Source organism: Oncorhynchus kisutch, unplaced genomic scaffold (assembly GCF_002021735.2).
Source record: "Oncorhynchus kisutch isolate 150728-3 unplaced genomic scaffold, Okis_V2 Okis02a-Okis13b_hom, whole genome shotgun sequence".
In the NCBI taxonomy this organism is placed as follows: Eukaryota; Metazoa; Chordata; class Actinopteri; order Salmoniformes; family Salmonidae; genus Oncorhynchus; species Oncorhynchus kisutch.
In genome coordinates, this window is record NW_022261979.1 from 15,432,155 (window position 1) to 15,459,433 (window position 27,279).

A 27,279-nucleotide genomic window follows, 5' to 3' on the forward strand; every position below is an offset into this window, starting at 1 on the left:
TACAGTCAGCCATATAGATAATAATAAATACAGTCAGCCATATAGAGGAATAATAAATACAGTCAGCCATATAGATAATAATAAATACAGTCAGCCATATAGATAATAATAAATACAGTCAGCCATATAGAGGAATAATAAATACAGTCAGCCATGTAGAGGAATAATAAATACAGTCAGCCATATAGAGGAATAATAAATACAGTCAGCCATGTAGAGGAATAATACATACAGTCAGCCATATAGAGGAATAATAAATACAGTCAGCCATGTAGAGGAATAATAAATACAGTCAGCCATATAGAGGAATAATAAATACAGTCAGCCATATAGATAATAATAAATACAGTCAGCCATATGGATAATAATAAATACAGTCAGCCATATAGAGGAATAATAAATACAGTCAGCCATATAGATAATAATAAATACAGTCAGCCATATAGATAATAAATACAGTCAGCCATATAGAGGAATAATAAATACTGTCAGCCATATAGAGGAATAATAAATACAGTCAGCCATATAGATAATAATAAATACAGTCAGTCATATAGATAATAATAAATACAGTCAGCCATATATAGGAATAATAAATACAGTCAGCCATATAGTGGAATAATAAATACAGTCAGCAATATAGAGGAATAATAAATACAGTCAGCCATATAGAGGAATAATAAATACAGTCAGCCATATAGATAATAATAAATACAGTCAGCCATATAGATAATAATAAATACAGTCAGCCATATAGAGGAATAATAAATACAGTCAGCCATATAGATAATAATAAATACAGTCAGTCATATAGATAATAATAAATACAGTCAGCCATATAGAGGAATAATAAATACAGTCAGCCATATAGATAATAATAAATACAGTCAGCCATATAGATAATAATAAATACAGTCAGCCATATAGATAATAATAAATACAGTCAGCCATATAGAGGAATAATAAATACAGTCAGCCATATAGAGGAATAATAAATACAGTCAGCCATATAGAGGAATAATAAATACAGTCAGTCATATAGATAATAATAAATACAGTCAGCCATATAGATAATAATAAATACAGTCAGCCATATAGAGGAATAATAAATACAGTCAGCCATATAGATAATAAATACAGTCAGCCATATAGAGGAATAATAAATACAGTCAGCCATATAGATAATAATAAATACAGTCAGCCATATAGAGGAATAATAAATACAGTCAGCCATATAGATAATAATAAATACAGTCAGCCATATAGAGGAATAATAAATACAGTCAGCCATATAGATAATAATAAATACAGTCAGCCATATAGAGGAATAATAAATACAGTCAGCCATATAGATAATAATAAATACAGTCAGCCATATAGATAATAATAAATACAGTCAGCCATATAGATAATAATAAATACAGTCAGCAATATAGAGGAATAATAAATACAGTCAGCCATATAGAGGAATAATAAATACAGTCAGCCATATAGATAATAATAAATACAGTCAGCCATATAGAGGAATAATAAATACAGTCAGCCATATAGAGGAATAATAAATACAGTCAGCCATATAGATAATAATAAATACAGTCAGCCATATAGAGGAATGATAAATACAGTCAGCCATATAGAGGAATAATAAATACAGTCAGCCATATAGAGGAATAATAAATACTGTCAGCCGTATAGAGGATTATTAAATACAGTCAGCCATATAGATAATAATAAATACAGTCAGCCATATAGAGGAATAATAAATACAGTCAGCCATATAGATAATAATAAATACAGTCAGCCATATAGATAATAATAAATACAGTCAGCCATATAGATAATAATAAATACAGTCAGCCATATAGATAATAATAAATACAGTCAGCCATATAGATAATAATAAATACAGTCAGCCATATAGATAATAATAAATACAGTCAGCCATATAGATAATAATAAATACAGTCAGCCATATAGATAATAATAAATACAGTCAGCCATATAGATAATAATAAATACAGTCAGCCATATAGATAATAATAAATACAGTCAGCCATATAGATAATAATAAATACAGTCAGCCATATAGATAATAATAAATACAGTCAGCCATATAGATAATAATAAATACAGTCAGCCATATAGATAATAATAAATACAGTCAGTCATATAGAGGAATAATAAATACAGTCAGCCATATAGACAATAATAAATACTGTCAGCCATATAGAGGAATAATAAATACAGTCAGCCATATAGAGGAATAATAAATACAGTCAGCCATATAGATAATAATAAATACAGTCAGCCATATAGAGGAATAATAAATACAGTCAGTCATATAGATAATAATAAATACAGTCAGCCATATAGATAATAATAAATACAGTCAGCCATATAGATAATAATAAATACAGTCAGCCATATAGATAATAATAAATACAGTCAGCCATATAGAGGAATAATAAATACAGTCAGCCATATAGTGGAATAATAAATACAGTCAGCCATATAGATAATAATAAATACTGTCAGCCATATAGTGGAATAATAAATACAGTCAGCCATATAGATAATAATAAATACAGTCAGCCATATAGAGGAATAATAAATACAGTCAGCCATATAGATAATAATAAATACAGTCAGCCATATAGATAATAATAAATACAGTCAGCCATATAGTGGAATAATAAATACAGTCAGCCATATAGATAATAATAAATACAGTCAGCCATATAGATAATAATAAATACAGTCAGCCATATAGATAATAATAAATACAGTCAGCCATATAGATAATAATAAATACAGTCAGCCATATAGATAATAATAAATACAGTCAGCCATATAGAGGAATAATAAATACAGTCAGCCATATAGATAATAATAAATACAGTCAGCCATATAGAGGAATAATAAATACAGTCAGCCATATAGATAATAATAAATACAGTCAGCCATATAGATAATAATAAATACAGTCAGCCATATAGAGGAATAATAAATACAGTCAGCCATATAGATAATAATAAATACAGTCAGCCATATAGATAATAATAAATACAGTCAGTCATATAGATAATAATAAATACAGTCAGCCATATAGAGGAATAATAAATACAGTCAGTCATATAGATAATAATAAATACAGTCAGCCATATAGAGGATTATTAAACACTGTCACATCAACTGAACTCATATAAAATTGTATTTGTTACATGCGCCAAATACAACATGTGTTGACCTTACCGTTAAATGCTTACTTACAATCCCTTAACCAACAATGTAGGTGAAGAAATAGAGTTAAGAAAATAGGCCAGTGTCCTAGAGTCACCTTTTCACTCTTGACTTTGAGACTGGTTTTTTGCGTGCGCTATTTAATGAAGCTGCCATTTGGGACTTGTGAGGTGTCTGCTTCTCAAACTAAACACTGAAATGTACTTGTCCTCTTGCTCAGGTGTGCACCGGGGCCTCCTACCTCTCTTTCTATTCTGGTTAGGGCCAGTTTGCGCTGTTCTGTGAAGGGAGTAGAACACAGCGTTTTACCAGATCTTCAGTTTCTTGGCAATTTCTCTTGTGGAATAGCCTTCATTTCTCAGAACAAGTATCGACTGACGAGTTTCAGAAGAAAGTCCTTTGTTTCTGGAAGTTTTGAGCCTGTAATCAAACCCACAAATGCTGATGCTCCAGATACTCAACTCGTTTAAAGAAGCTCAGTTGTATTGCTTCTTTAATTAGAACAACAGTTTTCAGCTGTGCTAACATAATTACAAAAGGGTTTTCTAATGACCAATTAGCCTATTACAATTCTGAACTTGGATTAGCTAACAGAATGTGCCATTGGAACGCAGGAGTGATGGCTGCTGACAATGGGCCTCTGTACGCCTATGTAGATATTCCATAAAAAAACATCAATTTTCAACAACAATAGTCATTTACAACATTAACAATGTCTACACTGTATTTCTGATTAATTTGATGTTATTTTAATGGACAAAAAAAATGCTTTTCTTTCAAAAACAAGGACATTTGGAAGTGACATCAAACTGTTGAACGGTAGTGTACTTCCATCATTACTGGACAAATGGCGCCGGAGGAGATGGCTGCCATTTTACAGGCTCATAACCCATTGTGCCATTGTGTGTGTTTTTCAGCGGTATTTGTAACTTATTCTGTACGTAATGTTTCTGCCACCGTCTCTTATAAACTCACAGGATCGATGTCCCCCCTGCGGGACGGTTGAGCTAACGTAGGCTCATGTGATTAGCATGAGGTTGTTAGTAACAAGAACATTTCCCGGGACATAGACATATCCAATATGGGCAGAAAGCTTAAATTCTTGTTACTCTAACTGCACTGTCCACTTGACAGTAGCTATTACAGTGAAAGAATACCATTCTATTGTTTGAGGAGAGTGCACAATTATGAACATGAAAATGTATCAATAAACCAATTAGGCACATTTGGGCAGATTTGATACCATTTTTTTAACAGTAATGCAATGGTTCATTGGATCAATCTAAAACATTGCACATACACTGCTGCCATCTAGTGGCCAAAATCTACATTGTGCCTGGGCTGGAATAATACATTACGGCCTTTCTCTTGCATTTCAAAGATGGTACAAAAAAACAGCTTGTTTTTTTCTTTGTATTATCTTCTACCAGATCTAATGTGTTATATTCTCCTACATTGATTTCACATTTACATAAACTTCAAAGTGTTTCCTTTCAAATGGTACCAATAATATGCATATCATTGGGTTTGTCATTTTAGGGGAATATTGAACAAAAATAGGCGGATCCTTAATAGGTTTGGGATGTTTTGATTCTAATGAGCCCTTAGTATATTTGGGGGGATGTTTTGATTCTAATGAGCCCTTAGTATATTTGGGGGGATGTTTTGATTCTAATGAGCCCTTAGTATATTTGGGGGGATGTTTTGATTCTAATGAGCCCTTAGTATATTTAGGGGGATGTTTTGATTCTAATGAGCCCTCAGTATATTTGGGGGGTGTTTTGACCCTAATGAAGCCTCAGTATATTTGGGGCTGTTTTGACCCTAATGAGCCCCCAGTATATCTGGGGTGTGTTTTGAGGTACAAGGTGCAGAGCAACATGTTGTCCACAAGGCTCTAGTAGTGTTTTGTTGCTTCTCTGTTCTGTTACCTCTGAGGATCTCTGATCTGCTTTCATACACACAGGGAATGTTCCTCCTATTCTGCTCTATCTCTGCTGATCAAAACACAGAATTTAGTTTTTTATTAGCCAGAAAGTGTCTACCTCCACGTTCTCCTCTGTCCTGTTCTGGCCTGTTCTGGCCTGCTCTGTCCTGTTCTGGTCTGTTCTGGCCTGCTCTGGCCTGCTCTGGCCAGTTCTGGCCTGGTCAGCAGGGCTTGAGAGTGAATCATCAGCAGCTGCCCAGTCGTTGTTGCTATTTGTGAGAGAGCCATGTGTCTCAGGCCCCAACCTATTCTCAGCCTCCTCTAACCCAGCTATCCAGCCCCCTCCCCCCTCCACAAAAATCATGCAGCCCCCTTCCAGCCCCCACCAACCCAGTCCCATCCAGCCCCCACCAACCCAGTCCCATCCAGCCCCCACCAACCCAGTCTCATCCAGCCCCCACCAACCCAGTCCCTTCCAGCCCCCACCAACCCAGTCTCTTCCTGTGGCGTGTTTGATACCGACCTGTCCCTCTTGGAAAGAAAGGCCTGTGACCATGCCATCCGTCCCATTCAACCCATTGTGTTCCTGAAACAAGGAGCAGCAGAGTAGTCAGCTGAACACGGTGTTAGGACATTGTTGTAGTGTTGCTACTGACTGACTTGTCGCTCCCAGCTGGGCCAAACTACAGGAGGTATTCAGCCAGCTCTCTCTCACTATGGAGATGATTGGATTAAGGCATCTTCAGAAAGACAACAGACATCTCTGGATGAAAGAGGCAGAGACGACTGTGTTGTAAAGCAGAGGGTTGGGTGAATAGGCTGCTCCTGCCAAAAGACAAGGCAGTGATAAACTTTCCCTCCGCGGTGTCACCTCTCTGCTCACCCACACTCACACACAAGACACAACTCTACAGCAAAGTAAATGGATCGCTACATTGTGTCAGATTTCAGGCAGCAAAGGGTCACTGTTGGTGTTCAGCAACAAAAGGCATAGTATGGTGTGGGACCACGGCCCGAGACTACATGGAAAATATATATCCCAGCGCTGTCCGGGTTAGACCGGGTTAGGCCGGGTTAGACCGGGTTAGGCCGGGTTAGGCCGGGGTAAATAAGGACGTGTTCTGAACTAACTTGCCACTAACTTGACCGGGTTAGGGTTAGGGTTAGACCGGGTTAGACCGGGTTAGGGTTAGACCGGGTTAGACCGGGTTAGGGTTAGGGTTAGACCGGGTTAGGGTTAGACCGGGTTAGACCGGGTTAGGGTTAGGGTTAGACCGGGTTAGGCCTGGGTAAATAATAACATGAGTGTCAACAACATATTGTGTTAGAATATTGTACACTTTCTGGATTCCCATATGTCCAATGTTCTTCCTCAAAATAGCAGCAATTTAGTGCCAATTTGCATTGGCATCTAATGTTTATGTATTCATTATTAAAATGTATGTAACTTCTATTTTGTTAATAGGAATGATTAAAAGTCTAATTCATTTTAAATCTTTTAATACATGTAATTTTTTCTAGATTTCCGTGTTTTATCACATGAGCAACCATTAAATCAATAATATATTCAACTGCATTTCACTTTAATTCATTGGAAAAGGTAATTGCCCATACTGCTCATTATTATAATAATTTCTGTCATTAAACTAATAATAATTGTTACTTTATTATACCTGTTGTTTTTGTGTTGTTGTTTACACTTGTTGGCCACTAAATAACAGGCGGTAAATATGAGATAACTTTCCTTCACATTAACATCGAACCACCTCTACAGTTTATCTCTACGCTTGTTTTAAATGTATTTGTTTGGAGTGTTAATGGCGTCTCTCTCCGCTGTGGCCCGGGGCGCTGGGAGGACCAGCTCACAGTGACAGCCTAATTATAGGCTCCTAGCCGCTTTATTACTCATTAAACAATCAACTGTACATCCACCGCTAAATGATTTGTGTTGTTGTATATATTAGGGAAACATAATATAATGGCAGGCTGCAGCTAGCGGCGCTGCAAACCTCAAGGTGCTTCACGACAAAACTCAGAAACCAGACACCGGGGGGGGTTATTTCATTTCAACTACAAAAGGCTCGTGAGAAGATGTGACGTGCGAATGTCGAGTAAAAGATGACATTCCGCGCACCTGCCTTGACTTCCGGGAAGGGCTGTCTTTTGTCCATCTGAATATATCAGCGCATTTAAACACTGAGGCATGTTGTTTATTCAGACATTATCTGGTTCATTATATTATAAGTACTTTTTTATTTCTGCGTTTCATGTTGTGCCTTGACTGGGTTGATTTTCCTTTTTTCCTTCATAGTAATTTACAAGGGCGATTGAAACTTCATGGCGCGTGATCTTACAGAAGTAATCATCATCCCCAAATCCATACATGAATTAACCTACCGATGGAGATCTGAGAGATGGCTGAGCTTTGTGTATAGCTAAACAAAGTTGCTGATAATATAATGAATTGTGTTTTTGACAGAAGGCACAACAAACACATCTGACCCTGTCCTGCCTTTACCACCCTCTGACCTGGTTAATTTTCTAACAGGCTTTTAACGGCGTAACTGTTTAGCGAACTGCCATCAAAATGTCACAAATTTATGCGCATAAATGTTCCTCTCCTTGAGAGAAGTCAACGTTTACTGAAAAATAAAGCCACTTTGACCCCGGAATTAACACGGTGGAGACTGCTGCAGTGCGCACTGAGGTGGCCTAGATCTTCATTTGATTAATTCAATTCTGTTAGACCTCCATCACTCTGCCTTGCTCTCTGGAAAAAATACTCAAATAAGTTTTCATTACGAAATAATCTCTCAAGTTTACTAATATAGAACAACACCAATCTTTAGACTTTGTAAAATGATTAGAAAACAAGTATTTTAAATAGCCGTTGTTAACGCTGAATGGAAATGATTTGACCCTCACAAGCAACGGGGCAGGGGAAAACGGTTATGGTTTAAAGTGTATATAGAACATATGTTTCCAATCTTCTAAGAGTAATTATATTACAAACGTTATCTGACCACACACACTGTGAGATAGTTTATTTTATTTAACCTTTATTTAACTAGGAAAGTCAGTTAAGAAAATAAATTCTTATTTACAATATGGGCCTACCCCGGGCAAACCCTAACCCGGACGACGCTGGGCCAATTGTGCGCTACACTATGGGATTCCTAATCACGGCCGGTTGTGATATAGCCTGGAATCGAACCAATGTGTCTGTAGTGTATGACACAAGCACTGAGATGCAGTGCCGTAAAACGCTGCGCCACTTGGGAGCAAATAACATATCATCTTTTGACTCATATTCTAGGCTAACTTTGGTCGCTTATTCGAAGTTGTAAAAAGTTCCAAGTTGTCAAGTGTTTCTAGAGTTTAAAGTGAAAATCTTTTGACTTGGTCTATATTATCTGTAAATGTACTGAAGCCTATAGAGGTCGCTGTGATACAACAATAGACAGGCACCGAGCCAGCCGACACGTTCAGCCTGCCATACCTCCTAACAGCGAGCACAACATATATTCGTCTAATGCAAATACTACAATAAAATATGTCAGATGAAATGTAATTGTTATAAAACCAGTTTTAGGTGGCTATTATTTGTTTATATTTGTTTAATAGTTGTTTTAATTTGAATGAAACCTGTTAATATTATGGTGTTTAATGAGGCCTAAGATATCGTTCTTATTCTGTATAGAAGTTTGATCGTTGTGGATCCACATGACCACCGTTCATTCCAATAACCAAAAGAATGTTACACTTCAAATGACATCACCATAATCCTTGCAGTTGTTCCTCGTCATGAAGCTATTATTAAAGTGATTGAATAGAATGAGCTTCCTTCAGTCCCAATAGCCATCCCTATAACTTTTCCGATCACATGTAGCTGGCCGGACCCCAACACAGTCAGTAACCCTGCTAACAACGTCACCTGACCGCTAACCTCTCACTATTAATAATATATTACCGAATCGACTTCTCTTTCTGACAGATTAGATTTTAACCATTTGATTTTGTTTGGGCAGGGCGTTCCCACATTATTACTTAATGATGCTCCCAGCTGCTTCTGTCCATTTCCCGGCACCAGCAACCATCTGGCCGGTTATTAGCACCTCAATGCGTCGACGCTCCCTCCCCATTTAACTGGAGAAAGTGGAATAACATTAGATGAGAGGGTCGGTATTATCCGCTGCTTTACCCGCTCTGCCCTCTCTCTAACAGGGAAAGAGGTGCAAGGCGGGTTCCTCTCAGCTGCTAATGATTACATTGGAATGAAACGTCTTAGCGTTAGTTATGATAAGCCATTTACCTTGACGGATGTGTGTAGTAATACTACTACTACTACTAATAATAATAATAATACAATTAATAATAGCAATAATAATAATAACACTAACAATAATAATAATAACAATAATAATAGTTATAATAATTATACTGATAATAATCTACTAGGTTGAACCAAATTGTTTAATAATATTGTGCAACAGAGAGCGTCCCTTGTTCTCTAAATATGTCACCGTGTCACAGCTGTTTGATCCAGAAAATACAAAAAACAAAAGATCTATATTCTGATGTCTCGATAATTTCATTTAGTTTATTAGACAAAATATACGATCTGGACAAATGTCGTCAACGCACTATTTACACATGTAAATCACTGTATGTACAGACCAGAAGAAAGACAGAAGGAAAAGCCTACCAAACGTCCCAGGGTAAAGAGCAGGGAATAACAGGCGCCATTATTTACAACAATAGACGAGATCCTGCCACAGGAGTTTATATCAAATTAGCCATTTGCTCTGAATGCTACGGTGAATTAAGTTATTTCTCATTGTCCTTTTCTGAGTGCGTAAAGTCTTTTTTTCCCCAGGGCAGAATGTCTTGATCAAGCTGAGGAGAGGGCCGTTAGAACCAGCTGCGGGGCTTCTTGCTGAGTCCTGGGGCTGAAAGAGCACAGAGGAGGACGAAGAGAACAATGAAAAGACAGAACCGTTTTTCTATACAATAGAATATTATTTTCATGTAGCCTAGCCACTGGGTCAACATACAGAACATGTCATCTAGGATTCTATATCTCTTCAAGTGTTCCTGTCGACGCGTTTTACCTCTATCAGGAACTTGTATTTAAAGCATATCATTTATGACACGAATGATTGATTCCACGTGTGTATAATACATGCCAAACCACACACACAAACAGGCCGTGATTTGAGGATGGTACTGCCAGCAGCGGCCTAGTGCTAACAGTGGGAAGAGAGTTTCTGTGTAAATGTTAGCACTCCAGACGGGGAGAAGTCTTCTGCTAGAACGCTCCCCAGGGCCGGGCTGCTCCCCGGGGTCTTTAGGGAAGCCGAGCCCCAGACAGGTCCCGTTTTACGGGGGACTTGATAAGTAGTCAGCCTCCAGAGGGAGGGAATTAGGAGAGGGGGGGGGGGGGGCTGGAGCCGAAACCCCGTGTCACCCGGGGAAGAACAACTCTTTTTTTAGAAGCCAGACCAATCTCTCACATCTGTCCACTAAGAAACTAGTCCCTATACCTTCTAAGAGCCTAACCACAACACACCGCAGAATGGCACCATTTCGGAGGAAACCATTTGATATTACAATATTAGAATATTAGTCTTACTGTTATAATGCAGCCCAACTGCGTTTAGCCAATCATTCAAACAGCGTCTTACCCATCATGAAGGGGTCTGAATGAGGACTTCAGAGATTGCGTAGGAGGAGAGGCACTTCTTACAACGTTTTCACCGTCTGAAATAAAACGATTCAACTCATTACAAAATTACCCAAAATATATATTTTATTTTTCTTAAATACCTAAGTAATAACATAATGCTTCTGTGTTATTGTTATTATTATTATGATCATTATTATAACAAATAATGTGTGTGTGTGTGTGTGTGTGTGTGTGTGTGTGTGTGTGTGTGTGTGTGTGTGTGTGTGTGTGTGTGTGTGTGTGTGTGTGTGTGTGTGTGTGTGTGAGTAGACATTTTAGTCGTTTTAAAAGCACTTTTGGACAAAATACAATTGATAGGCTATGCATTTTGCATGAACAGTATTTTCTATGGTTTTTGCTTCCCAAATATAACAGTAAATCAAGCTTTGGGCATACGATCATAACTGGTGCAGACCTACCTATGTGCTTGGGGCTGAGTTGTGGCGAGGCTCCAGGCGACACCAACACCGAGGCCTGCTGCTGCTGCAGCTGGGTCTGTAAGTGGAGGTTATGATGATGGTGCTGATTAACTCCTAGAAACGACCGGACATTGAGCAGAGAGTTCTGTCCCAGGAAAGCTCCGTTGGTCCAGTTATGGAACTTGCCTATCTGACAGGTGTATAGTCCGTGAGAGGGCAGGAAGGCTGGGTGTTGCATCTGAGGCGGGGTGTGACCGGTAGGGCCGGAGGGAGAGGTGGACTTGACAGAACTATCAGGACTGGTAGCCGTCTCAGCTAACGACCAGATTTTAGGCTTATTGTTCACTGGGAGCTGAAAACTTCCCTGTCTGTCCGGGGACACAACTCTGGTGTTGCTGTTGCTATCAGAAAGTTCCTTCCCGGAGGAAATTGAGTTCTTAGATTTGTCGAAGGCCTCGTGCTGCAGAGCAAAGGCCCGCCGTTTCTCCAGACTGTCCAGTTCTCGGTTTCGCTCTCTGCCCTCCGGTTTATCATCGTCCTCCTCATTGCTCTGATCTCCATCGTTGTCGTCTATCTTGTCTATATCGATGCTCTCTAGATCGATCTCCTCCTCGTCATCGTTCCTCTCCGCGTCTCCCTCGTTGTCGGAGCCGAAGATGTTTCCATCCTCGTCCTCTTTACTCCTGGCTCCCCACGTCACCTTGTTCTCCTTCTTCAACCTCCTCCTGGCGTTAGCGAACCAGGTGGACACCTGCGTCAGGGTCATCTTAGTAATGATGGCCAACATGATCTTCTCTCCTTTGGTGGGGTAGGGGTTCTTCCTGTGCTCATTGAGCCAGGCCTTCAGCGTGCTGGTACTCTCCCGGGTCGCGTTCTTGGGCCTGGCCGGGTCCCCATACTGGAACTGACCGTAAGGGTAGAAAGCTGGCGAGGTGTGGGCCGCGAAGCTGCCGGGGTGCACGCCAGGACTGTCCTTCAGCTCGTACTGGGAGCCCTGGAAGGATGAACAACGCCACAGGATTGGTTAATATGTTGCTTAGAAACACGTGAATTTCTATAAATGCCTAATACCACGCATATATTTCGACATGAATAGCATTTAAAAATGGGCCTACTCGCTTGGATATCCCTGTAACTCGTTCATGCCACTCGTTTATGTGAATTACAGTTTGGGATAATGTCCTTCAATAACGTCCAAAAGTTCCGAAAACTATAATACTCATAACTGATGTATTATATTTAAGCCTATATATTTAAGAGTATAGCTATACACACACATATATTCATGATACGTTTTCGCGTTTTAATTACTGAGGTGAGTAGAACTACTTTTAATGCATTTGACCGAAATGGTGTCAGTTGCCACTGCGGCCTAGTCTGTTCCTATTGTTATTTAAGAAATACTATTTCTGTATCAAATACAGATGGAAGTAAGTATTGCAATTGTTAAATGAAGTGTATTTGGTAGGACAGTATAAAATGTCAATGTCATCATGATTGTAAATGATTTATTTGATGCAGAAGGAGAAACTGTGATGTCTGTTAAAGAAGGACACGCTGCATTCGTGTAACCGGGTGCTATAGCGATGAACTGCATTCTTTTGGAAAGTGTCTGTAAATGGTTATTTTTCCATGTCAGGCTATAAACCTTAAAAATATATATTTCAAAAATACGTACGTCTTATCCTCAAATCATTTTCCTCAAAATGAATACAACAAAGTAGAACTATGTTGCGAGACAAAATTATAATATAATGTCTAGGTCATTGTCGAGGCCTGGACTATGTTTTGACGTAATGGTTTTGTTTATATAGCTACTATTTTATCCTAACAGTTAAATTATTTGTGTGCGTGACAAATTCATGCAAAGGCCTTTGTTGTTTCGATTCACCAAAACGAATAGCTGTCTTTAGTGAAATTTCAGAAGCCGAGGACCAATGCTATAATAATTAAAATCAACTAAACTATATAATTTGTGTCACAAGCACCATTATCTAGACTAAACGCTCTTTTATACTAAATAACTTCTCCCTCAAACCGAACGGCACACCGGTTTTTGGCTCATCTAGATCCAACAACATTTATTTGAATGCAGCTGGAACAAACTCCCACTTCAAACGACTAATACACTTCCAAAGTAGGTTTACGAATAATGAATATTACTCCAATATTTAAGACGTGTAGATAAAAGTTATAGATGCATTGTCATTTCTTATCAACAAACTTTCGGAGAGCGCGAGTATATGCAACTTGCAAAGAAACCGCAGAATGTATAGTTCTCAGCCGTCTTTTCACGTGCTTTTTCCAGGCAAAATAAGTGACACACTTGACGTAAAGCAACCATACAGACCACTATAATACAACACCAGAAGTATAGAAACAGCCCTTACCATTTGAGAGAACAGAGCCAGGTCTGCGCTGCTGTAAGGCAGGAATGCGCTGTAGTTGTGTGCAGTGTAGGGGTTTGCGTACATGCCCAACACCGAGGTGACTGCAGCCGCAGCAGCCGACTGGTTTCCCGCTAACTCAGAGCTCCCTCCCCGGGACGACGGAGTCAAGACCCCCGGGCGATCCCCGCCGTACACCGCTTGGGAGGCACTTAAGTACTGAGGGTAGCCCAACTGGGGGAAAGACATCCTCTCCGCCGAGTCGTATGCCAAAACACGTCGGAACACGAGACCGAAGCGTAAAGAAGTCAAAGAGAAAGTGGCCAGGAAGCACAGCAGCAATAGGTCACAATGGTTCTTCTGCTATTCTTTAAATCTCAGCTGCTCTCTTTCGCTGCAAGACCGTTGGATGTGATCACATCAACAATTGAGCTCCAACTGATGTGCCTGCCCCCAGGTCTCAGCCTGATCTCTCAGATACAATTTGAAGTTTATGCTTTGATTGGCATCCCACTTGAGCTGCAAGCTCCTCCTCGCCGGAGCATGTGGCTAGAGCATTGGCTGGGCCGCTGTCCCAGTGTTGGGAGTATTGTATGTTAAATGTTTAGCATTACAGTCCATTCACTGAAGCTTTGATTGTTGTATGACAACCTGTCTACACGATTTTACAGCTGTCCAACATAGTGGGATAAAGCACAAGGAGCAGGGAACTTCCTGAATACGTTCAACTGTCATTAACACAGAACAGTACAGGAGGGAAATGGTGGACTTGTTCTATAGTACTTATCAGGACATTTACTCTCTCATTTAGACATTTTACAAAGTATGTCTATAGGCTATTTGGGATTATGCCATTTTATTGAGTTTATTCTATTTTCTATTTGTTATTTATATTATGTTATTATTCTGTCCAATCTCCGAATTGATGAACGTGGAAAATGACATGAGACATGGAACGGGGATGTTGTCGATCATTTAGAATAAAACCTCAAATCATACGTTGATTGAAATAACGGTCAGTCGGCCACAGGTACAATTCCCTAAGGCGTTATGATAGTGTGTCATGTCATGGTAGTATTATTATATAGCTTTGGGATGGATGAAGAACATAAACTTTGTTAGGCTATAGCGAAGTGGATTGACACATAGTGTCATCTTACGCAAGCTTGTAAATGTTGTCACTAATTGAAATTCAGCTCTGCTGGTGCTTATAGAAAATGCTTAACCTTCATTCTGTTTTTAGCCACCCCTCCCCCTTCACGTTCTTTTTGTGTGTGTGCTTGTCTGCATGTGTGTTGATGGGGGCTTAGTGTTTTCTATCAGAACAACTTAAAGCAGATAGGTAGTTGTTTGTAACAGATAGGTAGTAGTTTGTAACAGATAGGTAGTTGAGTGTAACAGATAGGTAGTTGTTTGTAACAGATAGGTAGTTGAGTGTAACAGATAGGTAGTTGTTTGTAACAGATAGGTAGTTGTTTGTAACAGATAGGTAGTTGAGTGTAACAGATAGGTAGTTGTTTGTAACAAATAGGCAGTTGTTTGTAACAGATAGGTAGTTGAGTGTAACAGATAGGTAGTTGAGTGTAACAGATAGGTAGTTGTTTGTAACAGATAGGTAGTTGTTTGTAACAGATAGGTAGTTGTTTGTAACAGATAGGTAATTGTTTGTAACAGATAGGTAGTTGAGTGTAACAGATAGGTAGTTGAGTGTAACAGATAGGTAGTTGTTTGTAACAGATAGGTAGTTGTTTGTAACAGATAGGTAGTTGTTTGTAACAGATAGGTAGTTGTTTGTTACAAGATGCAGCCCACTTAGTTATTATTCAGTTGGACCCTAAAAACCAGAAGACAACTGAAACAAACTGTATCACTACTAACAGTTGGGCATTTGAAATGGCACACGTTTCACTGGGCTAATAAGACAATGCATTCATATACATGTTATAATCTCTTCAAAGTCTGTAAACAAAGTGTTTAATGTACTTGGACACCACTTTAGAGGAAACTATCAAGTCAAACGGCACTTTGACTACATGTCACTAGCTATGTTTCCATTAACTTGTCCAGTGTATTTTTGTTCGATATTTAGAAAGTTCGCATAGAAAATAGACGCGACAATTTCCTGATAGGTGCGTTTCCATGTAACTATTATGTGTCGATAAAAACGGCGGGCCACAATGACGTCACACCTAAAAAATAAAAATAAATACTTTTTTTGCAGAAACCTACAGTGTCGAATACACATTTTTGTGGTTGAAGTGTTTACATTACACGTTTAGGCAAATGGCGCACTGCTACATTGTCGGCAGCCTATATGCTTTCCCACCTGTCTGTTTAACGTCTCAGAACGGGAAGGGCAGCATTATTAGAATAATGCCGTAATTTACTAATATTTGCCATATATTCTAATAATTCTCATGTGCCAACGTATCGCCACGGTCCGCGCCATGGTGAAATTTACACTCCTGAAGATTTGCTATAATTGGAAGGTGAAACTTGCCAGTCAACCAGAAAAGCAAGACGAAGCTGCAAAGTCAGGACAATCATTATCCTGCAAAGAAACATCATTTTTTATATTTGTTTACAAATATTTTGCAAGCAGTAGATATTTATAATTAAATGCGGAGTGGAGCTTTATAGTTATGCGGTGACATCACGCGCCCCGCGTACCTTAAAAAAGATTCCTCAATCATATTCGACAAACACCGTTTCCGTAATCATTTAACGCAATAAGGAAAGTTCTTCAAAATAAAAATCCACCTCTGTTGAACGGATGCAAATGTTGTCGATCTGTAGAAAATGTATCTTATATCTGCAGTTACCATTACACATGTCACAATATTTATTGTTGTTGGGACATTGCTTTTGTCGCATAAACCTGGGTCAATGTAAACCTGCCTACTGATCAATAGGGACTATAATAGAACGAAAGAGAAAGCCGAATTATCACTCATATCACAAACATCGTTTTTTTGTGTACACAGATAAATCCATTTTTTTAAGCTACAAAACTAGGCCTAAATAAGCGCTAGAACAAGTAACGTTGGATAGGCTGTTTAAATCAAAACACTGAAATACAAACAATACATGGTTTTCAATCTCGGACTGCAATAAATATCTGTTGGCCTGCTGATATCGCTAAACGGGCCATCCGTGGTTGTTATTCCATCTGCAGAGGATGACACTTCTGTCGCCCGAACCGAACACTTTCAGAGCACCACGTGGACTCACCTATGTGGGGTCGCTGTTACTCGGTTTGAAACCAACCATCTCGTCTTCGTGGTGCTTGAAAGGGTTGTGTAGATTGAATACTTGGGGACTGAGCCGGAGTCAGCGATATGATCTGCTCCAGATGGCTCAGAGTGGATATTGCAGCGCGATGATCAGTCTGGGATATCTGAGGGCACTGATGGTAATCAGCGGAACACATCAGAAATAGGACGAACGGTGATTGTGATAACCTGCTGGAAATGTGCTGGCGAGAGATGGAGCAGATTGCACGCGGGGAATATCTCCTGATGGAGATGACAGAGACGTTGAAAAAATACATTTTAAAATTAAATATATAAAGGGTGAGAATCACTCAAAATAATAAAGAACAATTATAATAAAAATAGTAAATACAGTAGCAGCAATAAGCTGGTTATAATAATAATAATAATAATAATAATAATAATTCAATACTTATTTACTATTTTTTTTTATTAGCAATAAATGTAACCAGAGGACATTATCTAAAACGTTACCTTCACCTTATGCGTTTCAGAGGTATGTTTTAAATTGAGATATTCTCCTCAATCTGTAAAATGTTGTATGACAATGTCTATAATATATCTGCATGTAGTATTACCATGGAAAGTGTATTTAACCTGGTGGAAATGTGACTCCTGGCAAACAATGGCACGTGGTCAGGGCAATAAAGCGTGTTCTCCGTTAACTGATTTATTAGCCTTGTTAAAGTCTCATTACCACTTCGCCGCGCGCGCTCACACCGGGAGAATAGTAGGTTAACACGTTCAGGCGGGAAGTGTTTGCCCCTTAATGCTAAAAGCAGCAGCCCCTCTTCCACAGGAATAATAATGTCTTCACTCTGGATACTGTTCCGAGAAACAGATGGACTTCTACCGCACACGCATGTCGCATGGTGTCACTCATCGATAATCCCAACCTTATGTGGCACACACACACACACACACACACACACACACACACACACACACACACACACACACACACACACACACACACACACACACACACACACACACACACACACACACACACACACACACACACACACACACACACACACACACAAAAACCTCATATATTCTGGGTTTATTCTGTTCATTAGATTCAGAGTAGTCTTCATAGTTTCGCCAACGTTAACTGTTATTAATAAGTTCGTTCACACAAACCTTAACATTTCTTTAATTAAATAAAAACGACATATTTGACTATTTTCTATTTTTTGCTCTACCCTAATCACCGGATCACTACATCTGGTCCCATTGATTTGTAATCGATTTAATTAATTGGATTGAACCTGTCAGAATAACTTTATAAATGTATTTTATAGTTGATAAATCAAGGCATCCTTAACCAGCGCAACACACCGTTCTAATGCAGACAGGTACAGCGGTGAGCTCCGCGCTGCGTCACTGTCAGGGGAACCAGTACATTGATGGCAGTCTTTCAGCCAGACTGACATCTCGAACAATCCAACAGGATGAACATGAAAGAGAAGAGTGGGAGTCTCTTCTCTTTAGATTATAGCTCTATGGTCTCCACTCCTAATACTATTAAAGTCACCAGGACACACAGTCTCTCAGTGGATGGAATCCTCACAGCCTCAGCATCAGCCCAACACTACACTACACTACACTACACTACACTACACTACACTACACTACACTACACTACACTACACTACACTACACTACACTACATTACACTACACTACACTACATTACACTACACTACACTACACTACACAGTGTTCTCTAGTCAGTTACAGATTAAATCCATATACCTGAGTTACCCTCATTACTCACTGATTTGGCATGATCAATATTACTATGAGGGAGATTGTCTAGTTATTCATTCAGTTCAGTTCAAGCAAGACAACAGACAGGTAAACACCTGATTTTCATTTTCGAGGTAAAAACCTCAGACAACTAGAAGCATAAATCCTCCAATCCCATGGTAAACTATACGGTCTGAATCAGTGATCAGAGATCACAGCTCCAATGCCTCTCTAGTGACATTGAGTTCTATGGATTCTGTTTGACTTGATCATGTTCAACTTTATTATAACACATCTGTTGATGAGGTGATCTGAAAGATACTACATTACATATACTAATTCTGTTGATGAGCTGATCTGAAAGATACTACATTACATATACTCATTCTGTTGATGAGGTGAACTAAAAGGTACTAAATTAAATAAAGTAATTTGTGATGTTGCATAACATCTATCCACCTATAATTTCAGGATCCTTAGTTATTGGTTATGTTGATAGAAGCACTGCTGCAGAATATATACAGTGCCTTGCGAAAGTATTCGGCCCCCTTGAACTTTGCGACCTTTTGCCACATTTCAGGCTTCAAACATAAAGATATAAAACTGTATTTTTTTGTGAAGAATCAACAACAAGTGGGACACAATCATGAAGTGGAACGACATTTATTGGATATTTCAAACTTTTTTAACTAATCAAAAACTGAAAAATTGGGCATGCAAAATTATTCAGCCCCTTTACTTTCAGTGCAGCAAACTCTCTCCAGAAGTTCAGTGAGGATCTCTGAATGATCCAATGTTGACCTAAATGACTAATGATGATAAATACAATCCACCTGTGTGTAATCAAGTCACCGTATAAATGCACCTGCACTGTGATAGTCTCAGAGGTCCGTTAAAAGCGCAGAGAGCATCATGAAGAACAAGGAACACACCAGGCAGGTCCGAGATACTGTTGTGAAGAAGTTTAACGCCGGATTTGGATACAAAAAGATTTCCCAAGCTTTAAACATCCCAAGGAGCACTGTGCAAGCGATAATATTGAAATGGAAGGAGTATCAGACCACTGCAAATCTACCAAGACCTGGCCGTCCCTCTAAACTTTCAGCTCATACAAGGAGAAGACTGATCAGAGATGCAGCCAAGAGGCCCATGATCACTCTGGATGAACTGCAGAGATCTACAGCTGACGTGGGAGACTCTGTCCATAGGACAACAATCAGTCGTATATTGCACAAATCTGGCCTTTATGGAAGAGTGGAAAGAAGAAAGCCATTTCTTAAAGATATCCATAAAAAGTGTCGTTTAAAGTTTGCCACAAGCCACCTGGGAGAAACACCAAACATGTGGAAGAAGGTGCTCTGGTCAGATGAAACCAAAATTGAACTTTTTGGCAGCAATGCAAAACGTTATGTTTGGCGTAAAAGCAACACAGCTCATCACCCTGAACACACCATCCCCACTGTCAAACATGGTGGTGGCAGCATCATGGTTTGGGCCTGCTTTTCTTCAGCAGGGACAGGGAAGATGGTTAAAATTGATGGGAAGATGGATGGAGCCAAATACAGGACCATTCTGGAAGAAAACCTGATGGAGTCTGCAAAAGACCTGAGACTGGGATGGAGATTTATCTTCCAACAAGACAATGATCCAAAACATAAAGCAAAATCTACAGGCAGTTAACCCACTGTTCCCAGGCCGTCATTGAAAATAAGAATTTGTTCTTAACTGACTTGCCTGGTTAAATAAAGGTAAAATAAAAAAAATAAAAAATGGTTCAAAAATAAACATGTTTATTGCTGTAATCGCAGCAAAAGGTGGCGCTACAAAGTATTAACTTAAGGGGGCTGAATCATTTTGCACGCCCAATTTTTCAGTTTTTGATTTGTTAAAAAGTTTGAAATATCCAATAAATGTCGTTCCACTTCATGATTGTGTCCCACTTGTTGTTGATTCTTTACAAAAAAATACAGTTTTATATCTTTATGTTTGAAGCCTGAAATGTGGCAAAAGGTCGCAAAGTTCAAGGGGGCCGAATACTTTCGCAAGGCACTGTATATTACATTATACAGATGTTTGTATATATATTTTTATTTAACCAGCAAGTCAGTTAAGAACACATTCTTATTTTACAATGACGGCCTACACCGGCCAAACCCTCCCGTAACCCGGACGACGCCGGGCCAATTGTGAGCCGCTCTATGGGACTCCCAATCGCAGCCGGTTGTGATAGAGCCCGGATTCGAACCAGGGTGTCTGTAGTGATGCCTCAAGCACTGAGATGTAGTGTCTTAGACGGCTGCGCCACTCGGGATCCCTCAGATGAAAAAATGATGTGTTAAAAGATAACCCCAGAGGTGGAGTTTATATCTCCGCTGTCTGCACCGTCACAGCCCACTGTTCTCTCTCACATGACCTCTGTCCTGTTCCTATACTGTATCTTCCTAACCACAGCCCACTGTTCTCTCTCACATGACCTCTGTCTGTTCCTATACTGTATCTTCCTAACCACAGCCCACTGTTCTCTCTCACATAACCTCTGTCTGTTCCTATACTGTATCTTCCTCACCACAGCACAACCGCTGACTGGAAATGTGTGCTTAGTATTGAATATGAGACATCTGATAGGAACCACACCTAGTTCTACAGGCGTTTCCATGGTAATAAACCAGGTCGTCTCCAGATGTCAAAAGGGCAAAATGTTCTGTACTTGAAACATAAACTCATAGAAACAGTTTCTTCATTGTAAGAGCACTTGAAAAGAAGGTCATTTTACGGCCACTAGAGTTCTAATCTGTGTTCACATCTGTGTTCACATCTGTGTTCACATCTGTGTTCACATCTGTGTTCTAATCTGTGTTCACATCTGTGTTCACATCTGTGTTCACATCTGGGTTCACATCTGGGTTCTAATCTGTGTTCACATCTGGGTTCACATCTGGGTTCACATCTGGGTTCACATCTGGGTTCTAATCTGTGTTCACATTTGGGTTCACATCTGTGTTCACATCTGGGTTCACATCTGGGTTCACATCTGGGTTAAAATCTGTGTTCACATCTGGGTTCACATCTGGGTTCTAATCTGTGTTCACATCTGTGTTCACATCTGGGTTCACATCTGGGTTCTAATCTGTGTTCACATCTGTGTTCACATCTGGGTTCTAATCTGTGTTCTAATCTGGGTTCACATCTGTGTTCACATCTGGGTTCTAATCTGTGTTCACATCTGGGTTCACATCTGTGTTCACATCTGTGTTCTAATCTGTGTTCACATCTGTGTTCTAATCTGTGTTCACATCTGGGTTCTAATCTGTGTTCACATCTGGGTTCTAATCTGTGTTCACATCTGGGTTCACATCTGTGTTCACATCTGTGTTCTAATCTGTGTTCACATCTGGGTTCTAATCTGGGTTGACATCTGTGTTCTAATCTGTGTTCACATCTGTGTTCTAATCTGTGTTCACATCTGTGTTCACATCTGGGTTCACATCTGTGTTCTAATCTGTGTTCACATCTGGGTTCACATCTGGGTTCTAATCTGTGTTCACATCTGGATGAATTGCACTGTAATAAATCCTGCCCTCTGCTTTCACTTTGTTACAATTTCAACGGTGTACAATAAGAAAACATTTGTAAATTAGAATGTTGTGAAGCTACATTCCATCCAAATTCTTTGCATTTTGCCTACATTACCCATAGTCTACAGAAACATTTTCATCTGAATTGAAGGAAGGCTAGCAAAAATGCATTCTGGGTTATGTAGGACTTTTCCAACAGGGACATTCTTCTGGATTGTTCTGAAGTCTTTGCTTTGTCGACATTTGTGATAATCAAAAAAATCTACTTTGGTCCGAAATGTATGTCTGTTTTGATAAAACACAGGTTAATACGTTGCACATTGGAAAGTGTCCTGATACAAAGATAGAGAGTTTTTTTGTTGGAAACTACAACCCATCTAAATGGACAGCAAACAAGATTAGTGACTGATTGATGAGAAGGAACATCAAGGCAGAGTGCTGGAGGTCCTCTGGTCTGTCAGGGGTTGGTTACTGGAGGTCCCCTGGTCTGTAGGGAACTGGCTACAGGAGGTCCTCTGGTCTGTCAGGAACTGGTTACTGGAGGTCCTCTGGTCTGTCAGGGGATGGCTACTGGAGGTCCTCTGGTCTGTCAGGGGTGGCTACAGGAGGTCCTCTGGTCTGTCAGGATCTGGCTACTGGAGGTCCTCTGGTCTGTCAGGGGCTGGCTACTGGAGGTCCTCTGGTCTGTCAGGGGCTGACTACTGGAAGTACACTGGTCTGTCAGAGGCTGGCTACTGGAGGTACTCTGGTCTGTCAGGGGCTGGTTACTGGAGGTCCTCTGGTCTGTCAGTGGATGGCTACCAGTGGTACTCTGGTGAAATAAGCCAGTGACTAGTTACTGGAGGAGTGATGTAATTAGCCAGTGACTGGTTACTGGAGGAGTGATGAAATAAGCCAGTGACTGGTTACTGGAGGAATTATGAAATAAGCCAGTGACTGGTTACTGGAGGAGTGCTGAAATTAGCCAGTGACTGGTTACTGGAGGAGTGCTGAAATTAGCCAGTGACTGGTTACTGGAGGAGTGCTGAAATTAGCCAGTGACTGGTTACTGGAGGAGTGCTGAAATTAGCCAGTGATTTACAGGATTAATATGTACACCTCATTATAAGTGTTTTATTATCCGTTATTTTACCAGGTAAATTGCCTGAGAACATGTTCTCATTTACAGCAACGACCTGGGGAATTGTTACAGGGGAGAGGAGGGGGATGAAAGAGCCAATTGTAAATTTGGGATTATTAGGTGACCGTGATGGTTTGAGGGCCAGATTGGGAATTTAATACATATTACAGGTCTGACAATAGTAATGAAAACATTTTTAGGTTGAGAGATCCAATATCACCTGTAATGTGTATTACTATGATCAGACCTGTAATGTGTATTACTGTGATCAGACCTGTAATGTGTATTACTGTGATCAGACCTGTCATGTGATCAGACCTGTAATGTGATCAGACCTGTCATGTGTATTACTGTGATCAGACCTGTCATGTGTATTACTGTGATCAGACCTGTCATGTGTATTACTATGATCAGACCTGTAATGTGTATTGCTATGATCAGACCTGTAATGTGTATTACTATGATCGGACCTGTAATGTGTATTACTATGATCAGACCTGTAATGTGATCAGACCTGTAATGTGTATTACTATGATCAGACCTGTAATGTGATCAGACCTGTAATGTGTATTAATGTGATCAGACCTGTAATGTGATCAGACCTGTAATGTGTATTACTATGATCAGACCTGTAATGTGATCAGACCTGTAATGTGATCAGACCTGTAATGTGTATTAATGTGATCAGACCTGTAATGTGATCAGACCTGTAATGTGTATTAATGTGATCAGACCTGTAATGTGATCAGACCTGTAATGTGTATTACTATGATCAGACCTGTAATGTGATCAGACCTGTAATGTGTATTACTGTGATCAGACCTGTAATGTGTATTACTATGATCAGACCTGTAATGTGATCAGACCTGTAATGTGATCAGACCTGTAATGTGATCAGACCTGTAATGTGTATTACTATGATCAGACCTGTAATGTGATCAGACCTGTAATGTGTATTACTATGATCAGACCTGTAATGTGTATTACTATGATCAGACCTGTAATGTGATCAGACCTGTAATGCGTATTACTATGATCAGACCTGTAATGTGTATTACTGTGATCAGACCTGTAATGTGTATTACTATGATCAGACCTGTAATGTGTATTACTATGATCAGACCTGTACTGTGATCAGACCTGTAATGTGTATTACTATGATCAGACCTGTAATGTGTATTACTGTGATCAGACCTGTAATGTGTATTACTATGATCAGACCTGTAATGTGTATTCATGTGATCAGACCTGTAATGTGTATTACTATGATCAGACCTGTAATGTGATCAGACCTGTAATGCGTATTACTATGATCAGACCTGTAATGTGTATTACTATGATCAGACCTGTAATGTGATCAGACCTGTAATGTGTATTACTATGATCAGACCTGTAATGTGTATTACTATGATCAGACCTGTAATGTGATCAGACCTGTAATGCGTATTACTATGATCAGACCTGTAATGTGTATTACTGTGATCAGACCTGTAATGTGTATTACTATGATCAGACCTGTAATGTGATCAGACCTGTAATGTGTATTACTATGATCAGACCTGTAATGTGATCAGACCTGTAATGTGATCAGACCTGTAATGTGTATTACTATGATCAGACCTGTAATGCGTATTACTATGATCAGACCTGTAATGTGTATTACTATGATCAGACCTGTAATGTGTATTACTATGATCAGACCTGTAATGTGTATTACTATGATCAGACCTGGAATGTGTATTACTATGATCAGACCTGTAATGTGTATTACTATGATCAGACCTGTAATGTGTATTACTATGATCAGACGTGTAATGCGTATTACTATGATCAGACCTGTAATGTGTATTACTGTGATCAGACCTGTAATGTGTATTACTGTGTTCAGCCCTGAAATGTGTATTACTATGATCAGACCTGTAATGTGATCAGACCTGTGTATTACTGTGATAGTGTGTGTTCAGACGTTTCAATGACGTTCAGTAAGTGTGGAACTGGGCAGACGTTTCCATGACATTCAGTATGTGTAGAACTGGGCAGACGTTTCCATGACATTCAGTATGTGTAGAACTGGGCAGACGTTTCCATGACATTCAGTATGTGTAGAACTGGGCAGACGTTTCCATGACATTCACTATGTGTTCAAATGTTCAGACATTTCCATGTCGTTCAGTATGTGTTGACCTGTTCAGACGTTTCCATGACGTTCAGTATGTGTTGACCTGTTCAGACGTTTCCATTACGTTCAGTATGTGTGGAACTGTTCAGACGTTTCCATGACGTTCAGTATGTGTTGAACTGTGCAGACGTTTCCATGACGTTCAGTATGTGTTGAACTGTTCAGACGTTTCCATGACGTTCAGTATGTGTCAAATCAAATCAAATCAAACCAAATGTATTTGTCACATACACATGGTTAGCAGATGTTAATGCGAGTGTAGCGAAATGCTTGTACTTCTAGTTCCGACAATGCAGTAATAACCAACAAGTAATCTAACTAACAATTCCAAAACTACTGTCTTATACACAGTGTAAGGGGATAAAGAATATGTACATAAGGATATATGAATGAGTGATGGTACAGAGCAGCATAGGCAAGATACAGTAGATGGTATCGAGTACAGTATATACATATGAGATGAGTATGTAAACAAAGTGGCATAGTTAAAGTGGCTAGTGATACATGTATTACATAAGGATGCAGTCGATGATATAGAGTACAGTATATACGTATGCATATGAGATGAATAATGTAGGGTAAGTAACATTATATAAGGTAGCATTGTTTAAAGTGGCTAGTGATATATTTACATAATTTCCCATCAATTCCCATTATTAAAGTGGCTGGAGTTGAGTCAGTGTCAGTGTGTTGGCAGCAGCCACTCAATGTTAGTGGTGGCTGTTTAACAGTCTGATGGCCTTGAGATAGAAGCTGTTTTTCAGTCTCTCGGTCCCAGCTTTGATGCACCTGTACTGACCTCGCCTTCTGGATGATAGCGGGGTGAACAGGCAGTGGCTCGGGTGGTTGATGTCCTTGATGATCTTTATGGCCTTCCTGTAACATCGGGTGGTGTAGGTGTCCTGGAGGGCAGGTAGTTTGCCCCCAGTGATGCGTTGTGCAGACCTCAATACCCTCTGGAGAGCCTTACGGTTGTGGGCGGAGCAGTTGCCGTACCAGGCGGTGATACAGCCCGCCAGGATGCTCTCGATTGTGCATCTGTAGAAGTTTGTGAGTGCTTTTGGTGACAAGCCAAATTTCTTCAGCCTCCTGAGGTTGAAGAGGCGCTGCTGCGCCTTCTTCACGATGCTGTCTGTGTGAGTGGACCAATTCAGTTTGTCTGTGATGTGTATGCCGAGGAACTTAAAACTTGCTACCCTCTCCACTACTGTTCCATCGATGTGGATAGGGGGGTGTCCCCTCTGCTGTTTCCTGAAGTCCACAATCATTTCCTTAGTTTTGTTGACGTTGAGTGTGAGGTTATTTTCCTGACACCACACTCCGAGGGCCCTCACCTCCTCCCTGTAGGCCGTCTCGTCGTTGTTGGTAATCAAGCCTACCACTGTTGTGTCGTCCGCAAACTTGATGATTGAGTTGGAGGCGTGCGTGGCCGCGCAGTCGTGGGTGAACAGGGAGTAAAGGAGAGGGCTCAGAACGCACCCTTGTGGGGCCCCAGTGTTGAGGTTCAGCGGGGTGGAGATGTTGTTGCCTACCCTCACCACCTGGGGGCGGCCCGTCAGGAAGTCCAGTACCCAGTTGCACAGGGCGGGGTCGAGACCCAGGGTCTCGAGCTTGATGACGAGCTTGGAGGGTACTATGGTGTTGAATGCCGAGCTGTAGTCGATGAACAGCATTCTCACAT

At 39.9% G+C, this 27,279-nt stretch overlaps 1 protein-coding gene across 1 annotated transcript; it reads right to left on the reverse strand.

The window, feature by feature from the left end:
• Positions 1-9,747: 9,747 nt before the first annotated feature.
• LOC116352961 (iroquois-class homeodomain protein irx-1-like) lies at positions 9,748-14,172 on the reverse strand. The gene is made up of 4 exons (XM_031812189.1): positions 13,702-14,172; positions 11,312-12,305; positions 10,852-10,927; positions 9,748-10,116 (listed from the first exon to the last, which is right to left on the reverse strand). The coding sequence occupies exons 1-4, from the start codon at positions 13,945-13,947 to the stop codon at positions 10,059-10,061; spliced, it is 1,374 nt and encodes a 457-aa protein (XP_031668049.1). The 5' UTR covers positions 13,948-14,172; the 3' UTR covers positions 9,748-10,058.
• Positions 14,173-27,279: the final 13,107 nt, after the last annotated feature.

Excerpts from the sequence above, each read along its gene's own strand:
- LOC116352961 (XM_031812189.1), bottom strand. The coding sequence starts at position 13,947 with ATGTCTTTCCCCCAGTTGGGCTACCCTCAGTACTTAAGTGCCTCCCAA. Across the intron at positions 12,306-13,701 it reads TGGCTCTGTTCTCTCAAATG|GGCTCCCAGTACGAGCTGAA; the intron begins GTAAGGGCTGTT and ends TCATCCTTCCAG. Across the intron at positions 10,117-10,851 it reads TTCAGACCCCTTCATGATGG|CCCCAGGACTCAGCAAGAAG; the intron begins GTAAGACGCTGT and ends GTGCTCTTTCAG.